General features: G+C 41.5%; 1 protein-coding gene across 1 annotated transcript; it reads right to left on the reverse strand.

The window, feature by feature from the left end:
- Positions 1-6: 6 nt before the first annotated feature.
- Positions 7-16,815, reverse strand: LOC103358581 (neuroblast differentiation-associated protein AHNAK-like; the record flags this gene model as incomplete). The annotated part of the gene is made up of 6 exons (XM_008283603.1): positions 16,500-16,815; positions 8,945-9,008; positions 3,957-4,017; positions 3,699-3,852; positions 3,361-3,587; positions 7-3,243 (listed from the first exon to the last, which is right to left on the reverse strand). Coding segments are annotated over exons 4-6 (3,618 nt in total), but the record flags the coding sequence as incomplete, so codon positions are not given.
- Between the last annotated feature and the right edge of the window lie 1,212 nt (positions 16,816-18,027).

Below are 18,027 nucleotides of genomic sequence, written 5' to 3' on the forward strand. Positions count from 1 at the left end.
AACATCAAATTCTGGCCCTTTCATTTCCATTTTAGGTGCCTTGGCATCAGTGTTTGAATTGGAAAGATTAATGTCAATATCTTGACCACCCAATTTTGGCCCTTTAATGTTAAAAGAAGACATTTTGATTTTGGGCTCTTCAAATCCACCCATGGGACCTTCACTGTCAATTTCTGGCCCTTTGATCTCAACTGAAGCATTTGGCCTGTTGATTTTGGGTCCCTTGAGTTTTGTGTTTGATTTTTCAATATCAACGTCTGGTTGTTTGATGTCAACAACAGGTGCTTTTACATCAATGTCTACTTTGGGTAAGTTTATGTCAACGTTGGAACCTTCTACTTGTGGGCCTTTGATGCCAAATGCTGGATTTGTAATATTAGGACTTTTAAATCTACCTTTTTGGCCTTCAGTATCATCATCTGGTCCTTCAATGTCCATTTCAGGAGTTTTTATACCTCCTTCAAGATTTGAAACATTCACATGTCTCTCGACTTTAGATCCTTTTAGGTTGATGTCAAGTTCTGGCATCTTTGGTCCTGTTATGGTTGGTATTTTAACTTTGGGTCCTTTGATTTTTGCATCAGGACCTTCAATGTCAATCTCTGGAGTTTTGATGTTAACATTAGGTGCTTTCACATCAATGCTAGCTTTGGGAAGGTTTATATCAGAAACTGTACCCTCCACATTTGGACCTTTAATGACAACCTCTGGACCTTTGGTGTCAACTTTAGATGTTTTTATGACCCCCTCTATCTTTGGAGTTGACATATTCCCTTTCACTTCAAGTTTGGGATCTTTGACACTTAAATCCACATCTGGCATGGATGTTTTGGGATCTGTAATTGCCGGCACTTTGAATTTTGATCCTGTCAGTTTTCCACTGGGACTCACATCTTTCCCTTTGATGTTCACTTTAGCTGCTTTCACATTAACTTCAGCTGTTGGAAGACCAACATCAACTTCTGGCCCTTCCCATTTTGAACCAGTTATTCCAAATGTTGAAATTGAGGATTTAGGCATTTTAAATCCACCTTTCTGATCTTCACTGTCAACACCTGGTCCCTTAATATTTACCTCCTTTATGTCTACTTCAATCTTTGGAACTGATGCATCTATATCTCCTGCCACTCTTGGATCCTCAAGTTTGAAATTCACATCTGGCATCTTTTGTCCTCTTGCATTATGGTCTTCAACATCAATTTTAGGTGTTTTTGCATTAATTTCACTTTCGGGAAGATCCACATCTGCACCCTTGACCTTTTGACCAAATGATGGCATTTTGATTTTTGATCCACCCTGTGGTCCCTTCATGTCAGTATCCACTTTGGGCACTTTTATGTCCACATCTGGGCTCTCTACATTAACTCTCGATGTTTTAATGTCAAATTGAGGTGCTTTGACATTGACTGTTGTGGAAGGGATTGTGAACTTCTGTCCTGTCATGTCTACATAAGGACCCCCACCATCAACTCCTGGTGATTTAATGTCCACTTTAGGTGCTGTAGTGTCAGTATCGGATTTTGTAAGTTTTACATCAAGACCTTGACCCTGCTTTGTTGGAGCATCAATTGCGGCATCAGGCCCAGTAATGTTTATTTGTGCTCCCTTAATGTCAACATGAAGACCTTTTGTGTCTCCCTTGATCTTTGGAACAGACCCAGATTGCACATTAAACATGGGTCCCTTTATTTTTACATCTGTGTTTTCAACAGAAGATTCTGTTGCTTTAATGTCAGCCTTCGGAGCATTTACATCAACACTTTGTGCCTTAGCTCCAAATGATGTCATCTTTATATGAGGCATTTTCAAATCTCCTTCTTTTTTGTCAATGTTTATAGCTAGACCTTCACTGTCTTCTTTGGGTGCTAGTATTTCTCCATCAGCCTTAGAAACTGTTGCGTCAAGCTTTTCCACCATCTTAGAACCCTTTATGCTTACATCTTTGTCAGGCCCAGATAATGATGGAATTTTAACCTCCATTTTGTATTTGCTATCACTCTTTGGTACTTTGACTCGAATGCTAGAGTTTATTTCAGGTTCTTTGAAGTCACTTTCAGCCTCTGGAAGTCTCACACTGACAACTGATCCTTCAATGTTAGCACTGGGAACTTTCATCTGCATATCTGTCCCTTTGATGTCCAGCTCTGATTTCTTTACTTCTCCATGTGTCACAGGTAATGAAATGTCAGCATCACCACATATTCCAGATGTTTTTATTTCTCCCTTTGTGCTTGGCAGATTAACATCTCTGTCACCTTTCAACTTCGAACCTGTAACGCTGACATCCATACCTGTCACTGAAATCTTGCCTGGTCCTGAGGAAAATCCTGAGCCAACATTTCCTATTGTGATTGTTGTTCCTCCTAACCTGCTACCTTTCAATTCAGTGTCACTTTCCGTGGAGCCTCTGCTAAGTCTGACATTTGGAGTGTCAGTACTGCCTGATCCTGTTGTCTGTGGGTGACTGCTGTTGGTTGTAGATATTGTCACGTTTTTCCTCTCACCTACACTAGTGTCAAAACTTCCCACTTGTGTTTTATCTATGGTTGTACTTGAAATCTGCATGCTTTTTCCTGGCAAAGGCAGAGTTATTGACCCTCCGTTTTCATCTGTTGAGGCTATGTCTGCACTTCCCAACCCTCCTATTGTAACATGTCTATTGCCAGTGTTTGTGCTGTCTCTTAGTGACATGCTTGTTCCTGAAACCTGAAAACTTCCATCTCTTTGCTCTTCGGTCCCTCTGGACATATCAGTGCCCTCCTGGCCTTTACCAACTGTTAGGCCAAAATTAGGCCCTTTAAATCGAACATCTGTAATTCTTTCTTTTCCCTCTCTTATAAATGTCGTGGTTTGACCTCCCCCACTGCCCCAGCGTGTCTCTGTGGAGCTAACCTGTGGCCCAGTGTAAGTTACATTGCTCGACTCAAAAACTCCCTCCTCTGCTGCCGCTTTACCTGAAGGGCTGCCATGTGAGATTCTGATGCGAGGAGAGCCATCGCCAGACTCATGCCTTAGCCCCTTGAAGTCTGGGCTTGAAAGTTCAAGTTGCTCACTTATGCCACTCGGCATATCCACTGTGTAGGTGGTGATACGGCGAGTGATGGTAGTGATTGTGCTGCCATCGCTGCTCGTGCTGCTATGCCGTTCTGTGCGAACATCTACTCCCTCTGCAAGGTCTTCAGACTTCAGCCTTGGTTTAATCTTTTTTGTGTATATTCTCTTGTAGTCTTCATCATCCCCACTCTGTTTATTGAAAAACAGGTAATCACACAACATGAAAATATTAGTACATCATGTAGTAGTCCAGTAGCTTCCCTACAAACAAATCTGTGGTCCTAATAGTTCAGTAAAGGAACTTACAAGAATGATGTCTGGACTGGAACCTCCGAAGCGGGTCTTCCCTTCCCATGTCAGGGTGCCTATTGGTGAACGACATGGTGTGCTCAAGGGCGAGCAGCAAGGGGATTTGTCTCCCTTGTTTTGTAGTTTCAGTCCAACTTTGTGTCGATTCAGTGTCTTCAGTAGCTCTGCGGTTTCTTCTGAGCTCATATTATCAAAGTAGACAGTGGCTCCCACTATCTGGTCACCTAAATAATCAAGTGGAGAGAGCAGTTAAAAAGTCTGGAAATAAAACCAAGTTTAGTCTGCATTTAGGTGAGACAAATCTTACTTAATTTTTGATGAAAGATGCTGCTTACCTTCATATACTTTTCCAGATCGTGCTGCAGGTGACTCTCCTTTCACCTCCTTAACAAAAATCTCTCCTCCTGTCTGTTCAATGGTCAAGCCAGTTTTGTCTGGACCCTCCCAGTCTGGAAATAGCACCTCCCTGGTGTCCTCCTCGTCAGCCATCTGTAAACATAATCATACAAACAATGGGTTTCAATAGAAATAGCACATGGTAGTTAACAAGAAGTTACTATAAAAAGAACTGTGGCCTTAACTTTATAAAATACCTTGTTTTTGTGTCTCTCTTTTTCAGCCCTTGTGTGATGGAAACTCTGTCTTTTTGTTTTCCTGTGTAAAGAAAAGATAATATTAAGCATGAAAACAAAATCGATCTGGGAAGTATTTTGTTCTAGATAGTATGTTCTTCTTCCCACGTTAAAACAATTTCAATAGTTGTCCACATGAAAAATTTACCACCCCCACTCTAGAAGTAGTGTGCATTATAGGACCTAAAGGTGAACACTAGATGGTGTTAAAACTCTTTCAGACAACACAGCCTCTGCCTCCCTAAGCACTAAACCATCAGCTCCCTCCCTCCATGATGCTTTGTGTTTTGAAAATTTGGTTGAAGTCAGACCACACCTTGCCCTGAGGAAAGCAGCCTGATCATGGGCCTACACCCCAGCTAGCTCCAAAGTCAATAGAAAGAACAATCATGGTTGAAGTTGCCTTGCTTTGTGAAAACACCCACAGAGTTGCAAAAACTTACACGAATGTTGTCCTCTTTTATTGATATGCACATCTACATTCAGTAGTCTTTTACTGAAACATGTATGTATTTGTATACAGAAAACACAATTCAAACTTCTTATCCTGTTTATTAATGACAGCTATGTATACCAGTTTCAGTCTAGGTTAAGTATGTGTTTTAAGTGAATTTATAACCACAACTCAACTTTGTGATACAGTATTAGCACATATATTACTTTTTAGGTGTGGTCATTACACTTCAGACGTAGGTACTACTGGCTGTCATACAATTTTCTCTCCAATACGCAACAATTATACAACAATTCACCGTGTTTCTACCAGCTCATATCAAGCCAACTGAAATTCACAACTGTTTTTTCTACCACTGTCTATCTCTCTGTGCTATACAGGAAGCACATTTGCAAAAAATAACTGCAATAATAAGGTGTGTTTACATCATTCCCAGACATGCCTCTTCAAGCATGCTGATTAGTCCTACCGCCTCTCCTCTTTCAAAACAGACAACACATTGTTTCATTAATATCAAACTCTCCACATCCCACTCATTGAATTACCCAAAGCTGTTTCAACTATGTGTCTCTATCTTGCCAGAGACAGTTTGCATGTTCTTACATTGTATTCATTTAGTTCACACCATCCAGGGTGACTTATAGTTTTCTCATGTGGCACCTACATCAGGAGCAATTTGGGATTCAGTTACTGGCTCAAAGATAGCTGTCTACATTCATACACCTGCACAAAACTTCAAACTTTAACATGAACAAACTACCCTTTCTACCACCTGAACATCAGGTTGAAGGTTCAATGCATGAAACAACGAATCAGTGTCCAGGAGGTCTACTGACTGCGAAGAATGTAGATAAATATTATCGGCGGCAGCAGTACTTTAAGTACTTTTTTAAATGAAATATATTGCAAAATCAGACACCGACAAAGCTCGATTACCAAAGTCATTTCAGTGAGAGAATCATTCTACTGCTGCTTACCACAGCCATTAAGTTGGTTTCTGCAAATTTTCTATTTGCTTGTGATCGGTCAATACAAATGGCAAAAGCCTATCCATGGGTGGCTCAAAAGAAACAGGATGTGAATCATTGTGGTGGTTGAGTGCCTGTGTCTTTATGAGGGAAGTTAACAACCAGAGACCAGCTTGGAAAGTGGATAAGACATGCAAACTCAAGCTGCCTCAATACCTCTAACATGCCATTGGAGACAAATCATTTGGGGGAGGAGGGGGCGAATACATTGCAAGGCTCGTAGTTTAAAAGCTGGATTCCTATGTGATTAAAAACACCTTTTTAAGGTCTGAATAAAGACTCTTAACGAAACTATGACTGGCGGAAAAAACACTTAACAGATGCTTATATTTATTATTATCTGCCAAAATATTGTCAGTCTGGGAAATAATAAAACACACACACACACACACACACACACTTGAATATATTTTACGTACTATTTTGCACCACTGTAAATAATATAATTCAGCCAGTCACCCACAAATCCCTTCCTCATTTACTGTAGCTGCCACATTATTTTGCGTGATAACAAGCTGCTGGAAACAAGAGGAACCAGAGGCAAAGATAAAGAAACAGCTGTTTCAAAAGGATCGGTAACACGCATCACTCACTCAGCAACCATCTGCCACTCTTGCCATGCTGCCACTATACAGTATTTTAAACAAATTAGAAGGTTAGGGGGAAGAAAAAAAACATTATTGATGTTTGGGCTAGTTTGCTGGGATGTAAAACAATACACTGGCAAATCTGAGTTCTTTGTGCTTCTGTGGGTGTGTGCAAGTGGGATAGTTTGTTTCCTAACAAAACTGTATCTCAGCCATAGGAAGTGTAAACAGCTTGTTATTTGTTTTTTGTTGTTTTTTTTTAAATATGACCATGCTGCCAGACTGCTTGAATACATACAGTAGCAATAGCTGGATTTGCTGCAGTGACTTTATGTGACACAGTGTCAAAAATATTGTAAACTCTCTGGCAGGTGTGTGTGTGTGTCACAAAAGAGCAGGCATTTTGTGAAAGTTGGGCGTGTTAGAAAGCATTAACAAAGAGACAGTTTGGAATTTAATGTGATTGGCAAACTGGTCTCCCAAGTTTGTTGGACCCCATCCAAGGGCATTTAACCAAGCAATGCACCAATTAACGCAAGTCAATAAATAGACTGACTCTGTGTGATTGAGAATACTGGAGAATGCATGCAATGCTTTGAGGTAATATTAAACCCTCTTTCTGAAATAGACTTTTGCAGACTCTCAGGACTGAATGACACAAGCTAGGGTCACTGAAAGCGATAACACCAGAGAACAGAACGAGTTTATGCCAAAGATGACGCCAACCACTTGCAGGCATCTACAACCTGATCTTCTTATTCGTCCCCCCTCTTTCCTCCTCCCTCTCGCTGTCTCATTGTTTCTGTCAGTGTCACCTGACTGAAGATTGAAACATGAATCTATTAAGACCTCAAGCCACAACATTATATGCAGCAATTACAGCTGTATTGTGTGAGTATGGAAGGGATAAGCAGTGCTGTTTGTGATGCCAAAGACCCAGGTTCACTCAGGTGAACTAACTTATAGTATCTTAATTCTAAGAGTGTTTTAACTAAACCAAAAGGGATTTGTATTTTCCCCTGGGTCACAAAGTGGCTAATTTTACACATCCACATCCTCTCCTCATTCAGTCAGTAAAAACAGACAAAAATAGCTTGCAAACCATCACATGATCTTGGTTCTGTCACTTTATTCTTTTCACATTGAAAAACTATTCAGTGTTTGAGAAGCTGGCAGTGAACATTAACCACTTTAGCTCTCAAACAATGCACACATTATTGTTTGCTGGATTACGTATTTAGGGGGGAAAATGTCTCAGAGAAGGAAGAGATAGCCAACTTATATGTGTTCACAAAAATTCCTCAAGAATAAAGAAGATAAAAAAACTATTTTCTTAATTTCTCTCACTCAAAAGGACAGTCTAAAGACTCTTGTATTTTCTCTCTTTGCCTTCCCTCCCTATCCATTGATTTATTTTCATATATAATTGCACATCATTAATACGTATTTTCAGATTTCTCCTCCTGGAATTTCCCCTCACACTGAGCCTTTCCATGAGTAACTATTTGAGCAGTTATTGTTCTCACAGTTTTGACATATTTCTGGCAGCAGGCTGTAGGGAGGAGCTGAGGCTTGAAGTAATATAGGAGGGCAGGAAAGAACATAGCGAGAGGGAGGGAGATTGAGAAAAAAGGAAATAGAAAAAAAAATGAGAAAGGGAAAGGAATGGCTGTGAAACTGTTTTGTGGAATGTTAACCTGCAAGTTAATGGTGAAGAAGTGGGAAGGCATCCAAGCAGAAATGAGAATGTAAGATTACTACAAGCGTCTCATCAGAAGCTTACAACACCGCGCTGTGCACAGGAAAACCTGGATATTTAACTTTTTCCTACATTACTAAACTCATTCCCAGTTATCCCTTCTTTGCCACCCTTTAGAATATGCCTTAATGTAGGATAAACTATATTTAGAATCCAAAAAGATCAAATGATCAGATATGGAATGTGCAGTAAACAGATGCTTAATAAAAACGCTTCTGTTCTTGGAATCATAAGACAAGCAGGCAGTCTGTGACTCAATCGGAAGGACATGACAATCAACTGGTCCTCTGTTCTTTCCTTTCTTTGACACGCCTGAGCCACATATTTTTGAATTTGATTAGTGATGTCATCACAAGACTATGTTAGCAAAAATGCAAACAGAAGGAGATATTTAAAAAAAAAAAAAAAAAGCTTTGAAGGGAACCATGGAAGCAGGGAGAAAATGAGGGCAAAGGGTGACAGATGAGCTCGACTGTCTATCATGTTTTATTATGGCTTGGTATGTGTGTTGGGAAAGGGGGGCGTTGCGGGGTCAGCCAGACAGACAAAAGCATCTGTTAGCTAAAGTGGAAGCGAAGAGCATTTCTGGACACACATCTCTTTTTCCCTGTCATTGGCCTTAAGAAGGTACAGAGAGTTTGGGTGTAGCTTTGTCTTTTTCTGCGCCCTTTACCCTCCACTCAAAAGGAATGAGGGATTGTCCACTGCTGCAGACTGCACATGGTTAAAACAGAATGAGCTTGGCGGGCTTTTGACAAGGTTGTTTCATAAGAAGGGGAAAGGGGGCTCGAGTAAAACAGGTGGTCGCTGGGGGGAGGAAGGAGGGGTGCAAATAGGAGGCACAGGGAGCAGAAGCAGCCGAGTGTCAGGTTTCCACAAGGCAGGCCTTTCACAGCTGAATGGTGGAGGCATGACCTTCCAGGTTCAAAGGAGGCTTTGCAACAAACATTCCAACAGAGGTTTGGCGTCTGGCCACATAATAGATCACTGTGCTGAGGTGACACTGACTAGATGGTCTTAAATGGAGTGATGGGCAGTAAGGAACCCAGCTTCCTTTTCTTTATTCAACCAGTGACAGATGCAGTGTGTGGCTCTTTTGCATTATGCTTAAGAACACTTACCTTGGATTGCTCAAGCAAAGCCAAGGGCTTCAGTATGATGCTTTTGTTCCTCTTTTCTTGACTTCTGTTGACAGAAAAACAAAAAACAAGGTCAGGGATTCCTTAATATGATTTAAATAAGCATTCAATTTAATTAATTAGGCCTTTAAAGAAAACCGTCCTGAATTTAACATGATGTCTTGTAAGGCAATAAAACACCATATTTCAGACACATGCTCAACAGATAACGAAAGTATTTCCTCACACATGTCATTGTCGCATTAAGAGGTGTGTCCCCATATGCTACACAAACAATAAATACAGTGGTTACACTGAGGATTTACTCATGGCATTTGAGTGCACATGCTCAATGGTCCATTCATGACCAATCACAGCCTTCGGAGACTTTAATAATTAACCAACCAAGTGGTAGCAGTATTGACCCTGATGAGTAATTATGCAAAACTCCCTTTACGTAAATAAATCCAGCTACTTGTTTGGTGTGGCCGTCACTTCTGCAGAAAAGACAGACACACTAACTATCCAGAATCTATTTCAGTTTGCCAAAGCATAAAATTTAAAGTTAAGAGCAGCATATCTTGTTCTGGAGGAATTTGGAAAAGGACAGGGTACTTTGAAATTGTGCTCATGCATTATTCTGCTCTTATTCCTTCATTCAAGAGATAACCATGAGAAGCATAAAAAACCACTGTCGTATAGCGGCACAAACGTGCAGCCATATATGCCAAAAGAGCAGAAAATTTATGTTGTTGCAATTGTAGTTATAATTTGAAGTGTCATTCTGCATGCCAAGTCAATCTTACTTCTCCTCGCTGTAACTAGCCCAACATCTACAGGCCTTATGAGGATTATTGTGTCAACCTATCGGCATATTGTGAAACAAAGCCTTGTCTTTGTCAGTCCCAGTACAAACAGAACCAGACTTGATGTGTGTACAGACAGGCATCTACCGGTAGGAACATGTCCCTCCAAAAAATTCTTCTGAGACAGGCTCTCCAACCCTGTCATTAACTTCCCCCTCCCAAATACCCTACGTTCAATAAACTAAACTGCTCATTACTTTGGGGAAAATTATGTCAAATAACGGTGTTTGCGAGGCAGAAACCATTTCCAAACAGTCAGCTTTTAAAACCTATGTAATATAATAGAGAGAAAGTGAGAGAAATCACTGACACGCAAAACTTACAAAACACTTTAAAATTTTGCCCAAGAACGCATTGTTTATGTGTTTTTCAATATACTAAAATAGTTGGCACATATCCCTAAGATAAATGCCAGCCAGTATGTGGCTGTCATTATGTTTGTGTGGGGAGACTTGCGCCACAGCAGCTGTGTACACTCTCCAACCCGTACTCTTGTTACAGAGACGTATTAATCAGACTGCCATGTCAGGAGCCATTCAGGTGAAGGCTGACTGATATTTTCAAAGGTACAAATAGCAATTTAAAGTTAATGTGAGACAGAGTTTGCCTGGATCTGATGCTCAGAGCAAAATTCGATTCAGGGTATGTGAAATCTGTACAAGCCAAAATTTTTATGTGTGCGATTAACTTGAAATATATGATGTAAAAAGCAACATAGTAGCTGTAGATTCTGTAGCAATGACCATATCAGTGTTAACAAACTCTGGGCTGCCCCACCCTCTGCAGTCGACACCTTTGTAAGACCACACACACATAAACAAGCATAAATATGCAGGTATTTTCGAAAGGTTAAATGTGGTCACCAACAGTGGGGGAAAGAGAATAAAAACACATGGCGTGAGTAGAAATACCACACCGCAGCCTACAACTCAGATCGCATCGGTCTGCCTCTTTGCTTTGCTTGCAGAGGGAGCAGCTCAGTGCACGGCCCCACCCAGGCCTCCAGTCACACACATTCCTTGATAGAGCCGTCAGGCCAGCTGGAAGGGAGCCCAGCCTCTCCCCACGGTGACTAACTCCAAAGAAATGTCCTCTTTCTCTCCGACTCTCACTCCAGCTTCATTCTATGCTGCCCACCCTGCACCCTGTCCGAGTGCCCGCCCCCCCGCAGTCAGCCCCTCACCCCCAGGTTAAACCCAAAACAAGCAATAACACCACACTCGGTCAGATATGCAATTTTAACAGCACCCTGAATCATGCAATGTCAAATGAGAGTTTAGAAGTCACACTGGACACCTGATCATTTTTGACAGATTCCACTTGTGTTGTCCATATGACCGTTATCAGCACAATAGTCATTCACATCATCATTTCAGTTGGCTTCACTTCTGCACGAGGGTGATGCAACAGCACTCCCTCTATCTATTTCATTCACTATCCAGGCCTTATCTCCTCTCCTGTCACTTGAGGGCACATACCTGGACTGTTTGACTGTCATAGTTTATAATAAAGTAGGTCACAGCACACTGGAAACTGATCAAAGCTGACCACCAAATCTAATCAATTTAGTGAACAGAAAAGAGGAACAGTGTGACAATGATTACGGCTCAATCATAAGTATATCAGTTGTGGTGGGGAGTGATAAGATTTGATTATGAAGCAAATAAAAAGACCTCAGTGCAGAAAGACAAAGAGAGAGAGCGGATAGTGACCAAATCAGCCTTGTTGTCAAAACAGAATAGATTCCCTGTTCCCTTTGCTATATTGTAGTTTGACACAGCGAGTACAACAGACACAAAAAGAGACACAGCAGGCCCCAGTCTTTAGTCTTTCCTTTAAAAAAAGCAGATAGGACATGCATGTGTGACGCATATAAAAGGAATGGGCGTCAAAATAAATGGTTCTTTTCTGCACTCCATAGTCCACATAGTCCTGAACCAAACCACAAGTCCTGCATAAGACCAAAGCCTGCCCACTGACGCCAACTTGGCCTGCTGCTGATTAAACCATTGTGACTTTGGCAGGAGTCATGCACCGAATGGAAAAACTGAAGAAAACTCTTTAAATCCTCCTCTCTCGCTTTTACGAGTTCACAAACAAGGCCAGGGGTTGTGTCGAAAGCACATTTTGACTATGCCTTGATTTTCATACAAATTGTATTTTAAGCCTTGTGTTGTCAAAAGGACAGTAGCAGAAGAGTTCTATTCTGTATGGGGGAGTTAATACCAGACAACTCATGGCTCCTACTGTGACTGTTTTTGTCTATTACACCCCTAGACATGGAAAATGGAAGAACCCTCTCCCAAGGGTTCTTCCATTTTATTTCCGTATGTGCAAAGATTTTTAGGGGAATTTTTCCTTCAGTCTGAGGAACTGCATCACGAACTGTGGCAGCTATGAGCCTATAAATCCCACTGAGACAATCTATGCAATATTGTGCTATACAAAAAGCTTGAACTGGCAATTGAGCATGCACAGAAGTGACATTTTTGCAAAAATGAAACAAACTAGCTTGGCTTTTCTGTTTTGAAATGAGAAGTGATCCTGGGCCGGGGCCCACGGACAATTTTAGAGCCAGAAACTTTGAGCAACTAACAAATCAATAGATGGAGATGAAGAGAAGCACAGACATGTTGTTCTGCACAGAGACATAGAATATTTCAGTTGAGAATGCAAATTTAGAACTGGCATAACTAGTTATGCCAATGAGCAAGAAAGAGGAGGATATGGTTTGCATAGTTATATATCAGAGGAACCTCACTGACATGTAGAGAAATCTTATATAGGTCTAGTCATGTAACAGACAAGCTCGGTTTTATGTGGAAATGTATTCACGTTTTGTTTTTGTCTTCCACAGCTGCTGTTTGAACAAGAGCAAATGCAAGTCCATTCGTGGAGCAAGGGGCAAGGAGGTTAAGAGGAGGGCTAGATGGCAACCATAGCAGCAGAATGTATATATAGAAATAAGGCTTCCTTCGCTGCAGAACGTAAAGCATAAGCAGATCATAAGAACATGCATTCATGCTTAGCATTTAAATCAAACCAGAGTAGTGCAGAGTTGTTTTGAGCAAGGGAATGTTGGCTGGTGAGGAGTGCCATCCTTGAGTATCCTGCGCCAGATAAAGAAAACCTAAACAAAGCTGAATGTATTTCTAAATTTACATTCCAATCCCTGCTGCCCTGACATTCTGGGCCCCAACTAGAGTTTTGCTAACAGATGCTGCATGTCATTCCTTACACAGGGCAGCAGAACCATTTTTGTATGGGGGGGATGGAATCGAACAGTGAGACAGTAAGGCAGGTAGACTGCGCAGTACGGCAACAGTTGTTCAAGATTTATTGATTTTGGATGGTTCCCTGCGGCAGATGTTTGGAAGAGCAGTGCTGCAAATGATTGGCTTATCAGAAAAAAATGTTTCACACCCTTTCTGAGTACCATGCTTGCAAAAGTCCCACCGAGTTCGAAGCCACAATAAACAAGGGTGAATTCCTCGCACGTGCATGGGTGTGACTTCGAGAGGTATTGTGTGTGACTTGTGTTGACTATCTCATCGTACCGCTCGAATCGCAATTTCTCAACAACAAGGAAAGCAACGCTAATGATAGGCGCTCCGCAGAGAGCACTGGGAACATGCTGAAACATTCCAAACCAGCACTGGATGGGTGAGAAGGGAGTGGCAGCTGGGTGGGTTGCCTAGAAAGACTTTCTAAAATCGCACACTACGGTTAAATGTTTACTTGCAAATGTAAGGAAACTGAACTTCTCTCACTGGAGCTCCTAAAAAATTGTTCTACAGAACCAATTTCCAGGTTGAGCAGGCTGGAGTTTAATGATGTCTGAGAGCCCAGTTTTGTGTGAAAATAATAAGCTATAGTTTGATTGCAATCGCCCTCTCTTCTGTCAGCCTATTCAGTCTCCCTCTTTTTACGCCAACCCACACCGTCCCTCCTTCCAACCACCCACTCAACAAGCCCACGAGGAAATGGCAGAGGAAGTGTGCAAGAGACCAGTTTCCTTACGTTTCGCGCTGGCATGCATGAGCACCGCCACTCCTCTCATCCGCACTGTCAATCAAAAGCGCAAGAATACGCAGAGGCTGCGGGCGAGCACTGTGAAAAATATCTTAACATGGTCAAGCCAAGGTTCCAAACAGTCATGAGGCATGTTCCTTTCTTCAGCCAACTAAAGATGCTGTTTGTCACACAGGTGACAAGTGCAGCTAAAAACCAGTGAGTGAGTGTCAGCTGTGATGACTGAGCAAAATTTAACCAATAGAGCGTCTTCCACATTTCATGGTGCGTTTTTTTTTTTTTTTTTGAATTCCAAATGGCTTACATTACTTCAGGTGACAGCATAATGTAGCCCCTGTGCTGCTGCTGCTGCTTCGGTAGACAGTGCGAGTATTTAAACAAACAGCATCCGCCCTAGGCCAAGATGGGTGCCTGTTAACCGACAAGCGTTTCAGCTGCAGGCAGTTAGGAGCAGTTTCAACGGTTGAAATATAAATCACATTCCATGTATAATACGTCTGTATACATCCACGTGTAGGGACATGTGTCATTTCATATGTCATGTCATATTATTGGTAAAAACCTGAATTTTTCAATTCTAAGAATGCTTAACATATTACAGTTCAAGCAACAACCTACCACTAAAAGACCTTTTAACCCCATGTCACTATTTGGCTCTTAAGGCAGTTTGTACCGTTATCAATCAACTTGACGGGGGCAATTTGAGAAATGGTTGACATTTACAACAGTGGGGCAGTCACTGTGGCTTAAGTGCGCATTGTAGGGGGAAAAAAAAACAGTATAGAGTGAAGCAAAAAAAAAAAAGCAGCTCTCCCAAACACTCCTCTGAACTGACTTTTGGGTGTGGCAAGAGGGAGCTGTGGAGGACAGGCAAAACTGCACACAGTGAAATCTGACTTCCAACTGAGATTCAACAAAGGATTATATCTGATCTTCTCTATGTGCTTTTCGCTCAACTTGATCGCACGCATCACCACGAACTCAGGCGAGGCTGCGTGTAACGTTTCTGGCCTCAACCACACCTGAAAAGATGCCATTTGGGCTTTAAACGTACAACAGGAGGAGAAATCCCTCGACTTTAGGCTTTCTGAAATGCGTTTTTCTCTTTCCCCAAATGTGCAAAGTCTTAGCTCCCCCCTCTATGCCTCAAACCTGGTTTCAATTAGCTTGTCTTTCCAAACCACTACATTCCATTACTCCCCTCCTCACCCCCGCCCCGCCCATCCCCCCCCTCACTAACTCATTCCCTGACTCTCTCTCTCTCTCTCTCTCTCCCCGTCTTCCTCCCTTCTTCTCCCCCCACACACACCCTGGCCACACGCCCAGGTTAAGAGACCCAAAAAAAAAAAAATTGAGAAAGAAATCTCTCTTTGCCCAAGACTTTAAAAACTAACATGTACATGCCTCACAACCAAGCAGGCAGTGAGAGTTTTCAACTTTCTGTTATGCAACAGAAACTTCAGACCCACATTCCACAAAGGACGTTTGCTTTAAATGATAATCATACAGCACCCGACAACACAGCGAAGAAAGAGTTATGCTCAACACGTTTCATTGCCCAGCACCTCCTTGAAGGACTTTTGGCTATACTTGGAGGGACCCACTGCGACGGCCGTCTGCAGCGTGTATGTTTTTTTTTCTCTGTCTGTGTAAAGGGTGTGCCCCTGTGAGGAGACAGCGAAGCAAGAAGGGAGGGAGGGAAAAAAAAAAGGAAGGGGAGGAGGGAGGTGAAGGAGAGGCATCCACACCCAGCCTCGTTGCCGCGAGCTCTCGCAGAGATGTACCTTTACTTTTTAAACTTCCCTGTCTCGGCAAAAGAACAGATAAGAGAAACGCCTCAAAGACACAATCATCAAACCTGACGGCTTTATCATCCCGCTTCTTCTTCCAGTCAACTTTCATCTAGTGTGTGGGATATTCTAAAGCCCTATCAAACAGCTTGTTATCTCAAAGACAATGGATTCGTGTGTCATCCACATCGCACAATAGTCAAATCACTACACAAACCGTATTTTTTTAAGTGTCACCTCTTGTTGCTGAAGCGCCTAAAATCAAACAAGGATACCTTATATCCATCCTACAAAGCTGATTCCACACGTGTATGCATCTATAATAACAACCTTTGTTAAAGGAAAAGTGAAGTGCGCAACTCCAGTCAAGTTCTCTGCATTCATGTGGTGGCTGCATGTACACACCCACTTCTCATGCCCTGCACTATTTTAAGTAAGGGGTAAAAATGTATGATTTCAACACAAAATCACTGCCACCTTAACCCCACACAGAAAAAAAAACAAGTCACAATAGAGTTTTCATACAGAACTTCCCTATTGCAAAACTTCTCCTTAGGAAAAAAAGACATGGGATACAAAAGAGATAAGCTCATGTAATAAAATGTGGGGAAAAAAAGTCACTGCAATCTCACCACTCATACACACAATCACTACAAGTGGCTCTTGGTAAATTACAGGAATGTTGGACAGATAAGTCAGACACTTTTGCAACTTGTTTGTTTAAACTTTGGCCAAGTTGTTACAAGAGATTTGTCATTTTTTGCAGCACACTTGAGTCAGAAGCAAAAAAAAAAAAAAAACAGCTGGCAAAGTTTTTTCATAAAGAAAACATTCACTTGAGTTCAAGAGAACAAAAATGTGCATCTTTACCTGCGCGCAGCCTCGGCGCCCGAGAAGCCTCACACGAGCTTGAGCATCCTTGAAAACGTGTCCTCTCCCCTTCTCCTCAGCCCAAGAAAAGCACTTTCACAATGTCACAACTTCGCAGTCTGTTAGGATTCTGTCACTCTTTTTCTATTTCACGATCAACCAGATTTCCAGGGCGTTTTCTCCCTCCTTGCCCCCTCCCTCCTCTGCTCTGAGTTGATTTTAACTTCTTTTCTTTTTTTCTTTTTCTTTTTTTTTCTGTGTGGCTGCTCCTCTGGGCTGAGCAGAGTGGTTGGAGAGGGAGCTGGGTAGGGCTCCTGGTTTGCAGAGGGAGGGGAATGCAGGGGAGGGGACCTGGGCGAGGGAGTGGTCCTCGGTAGTCATGGGACCACCCACTGCTTCACATAGAGGGCTCCAGTGACATGCTACAGGAAAAGTAAGTTGTGCTAAAGAAGAAAAAACAAAAAAAAAAGAGGTATTACATTTACACCATCAAGCAGATAATGATAACTACATTTCTCATCAAAAATGTGGCAGTAGTTAGTGATTTTAAAACTGTTTTCCTTCAGAAATACACATAAAATGTAATTTAGGATTATGTAATACATGGCAATGAATGACTCAGGGCCGGCTTAGGGGGTTTGTGTTTCATTTTGACACACTGCTTTCCGTTTAAAACACATTTCTTAAGCTAGTCAACAAAGCAAAACTGTTTGAAATAGTTTTCAACCAGTCGACTTTTTGTTTCACATTTCAGAAAAACACACAGAGCAGCACGCCGCAAAATGGCTATCACATGATAGACAATGACATAAACATGTTATTACAGCATTTCAATTGCTGCACACAAGCTGACACTAAGTTATCATTAACGAAATGACTCAGTATCAAGGCCTTTAGTTACACACAAAAGGCAAAGTGTCTATTTACGAGACAGGATTTACTTAAGCATTTTGTTTAACGACGCCCACCCTGCTAAGTACTACTAACTGCTATACTGCAATAAATGTACATGTTGTATTAAATTGCTTCATTTCTGTTTTAGATTTTAAAACATGTTAAAGATTTTTAAAAACACGCTTCGTACAGGCTGCTATTTTAATCCACACTTTCATAAGCAGAAACAGCAATTGCAATAGTAATCTCTGTAATTGTCAGGAGGGATACCATACTCACTTTGCTACATAATTCTGTAATAGTCAGTGTCACATGGAAGATATTTTTAGACCGAAATGTTACTCATCGTCATTGGTAGCGCTCTTTTTTACGGCCTGCTGTCATTTCAAGTATTTAAAAGCACTTAACAGGAAAGCATTCAATCATACAGCTTTTCCATCTCGAAGCTCAAATATCGGGTCTGCCAAGGAATATTACTCACTTTCAGTCTTAAACTCAAAACATTGCAACTGATCACAGTTAAACAAGGTGTCAATGTGGCGTAAAAAAAATGACAGGAGAGATGGTGCGATAAGTCGTTGGAAGAGAGTCAAATCGGGCAGACAAATTCAGTCTGGGATAACAGGTATGATCA

Source organism: Stegastes partitus, unplaced genomic scaffold, assembly GCF_000690725.1.
Source record: "Stegastes partitus isolate 25-593 unplaced genomic scaffold, Stegastes_partitus-1.0.2 Scaffold321, whole genome shotgun sequence".
NCBI lineage: Eukaryota > Metazoa > Chordata > Actinopteri > Pomacentridae > Stegastes > Stegastes partitus.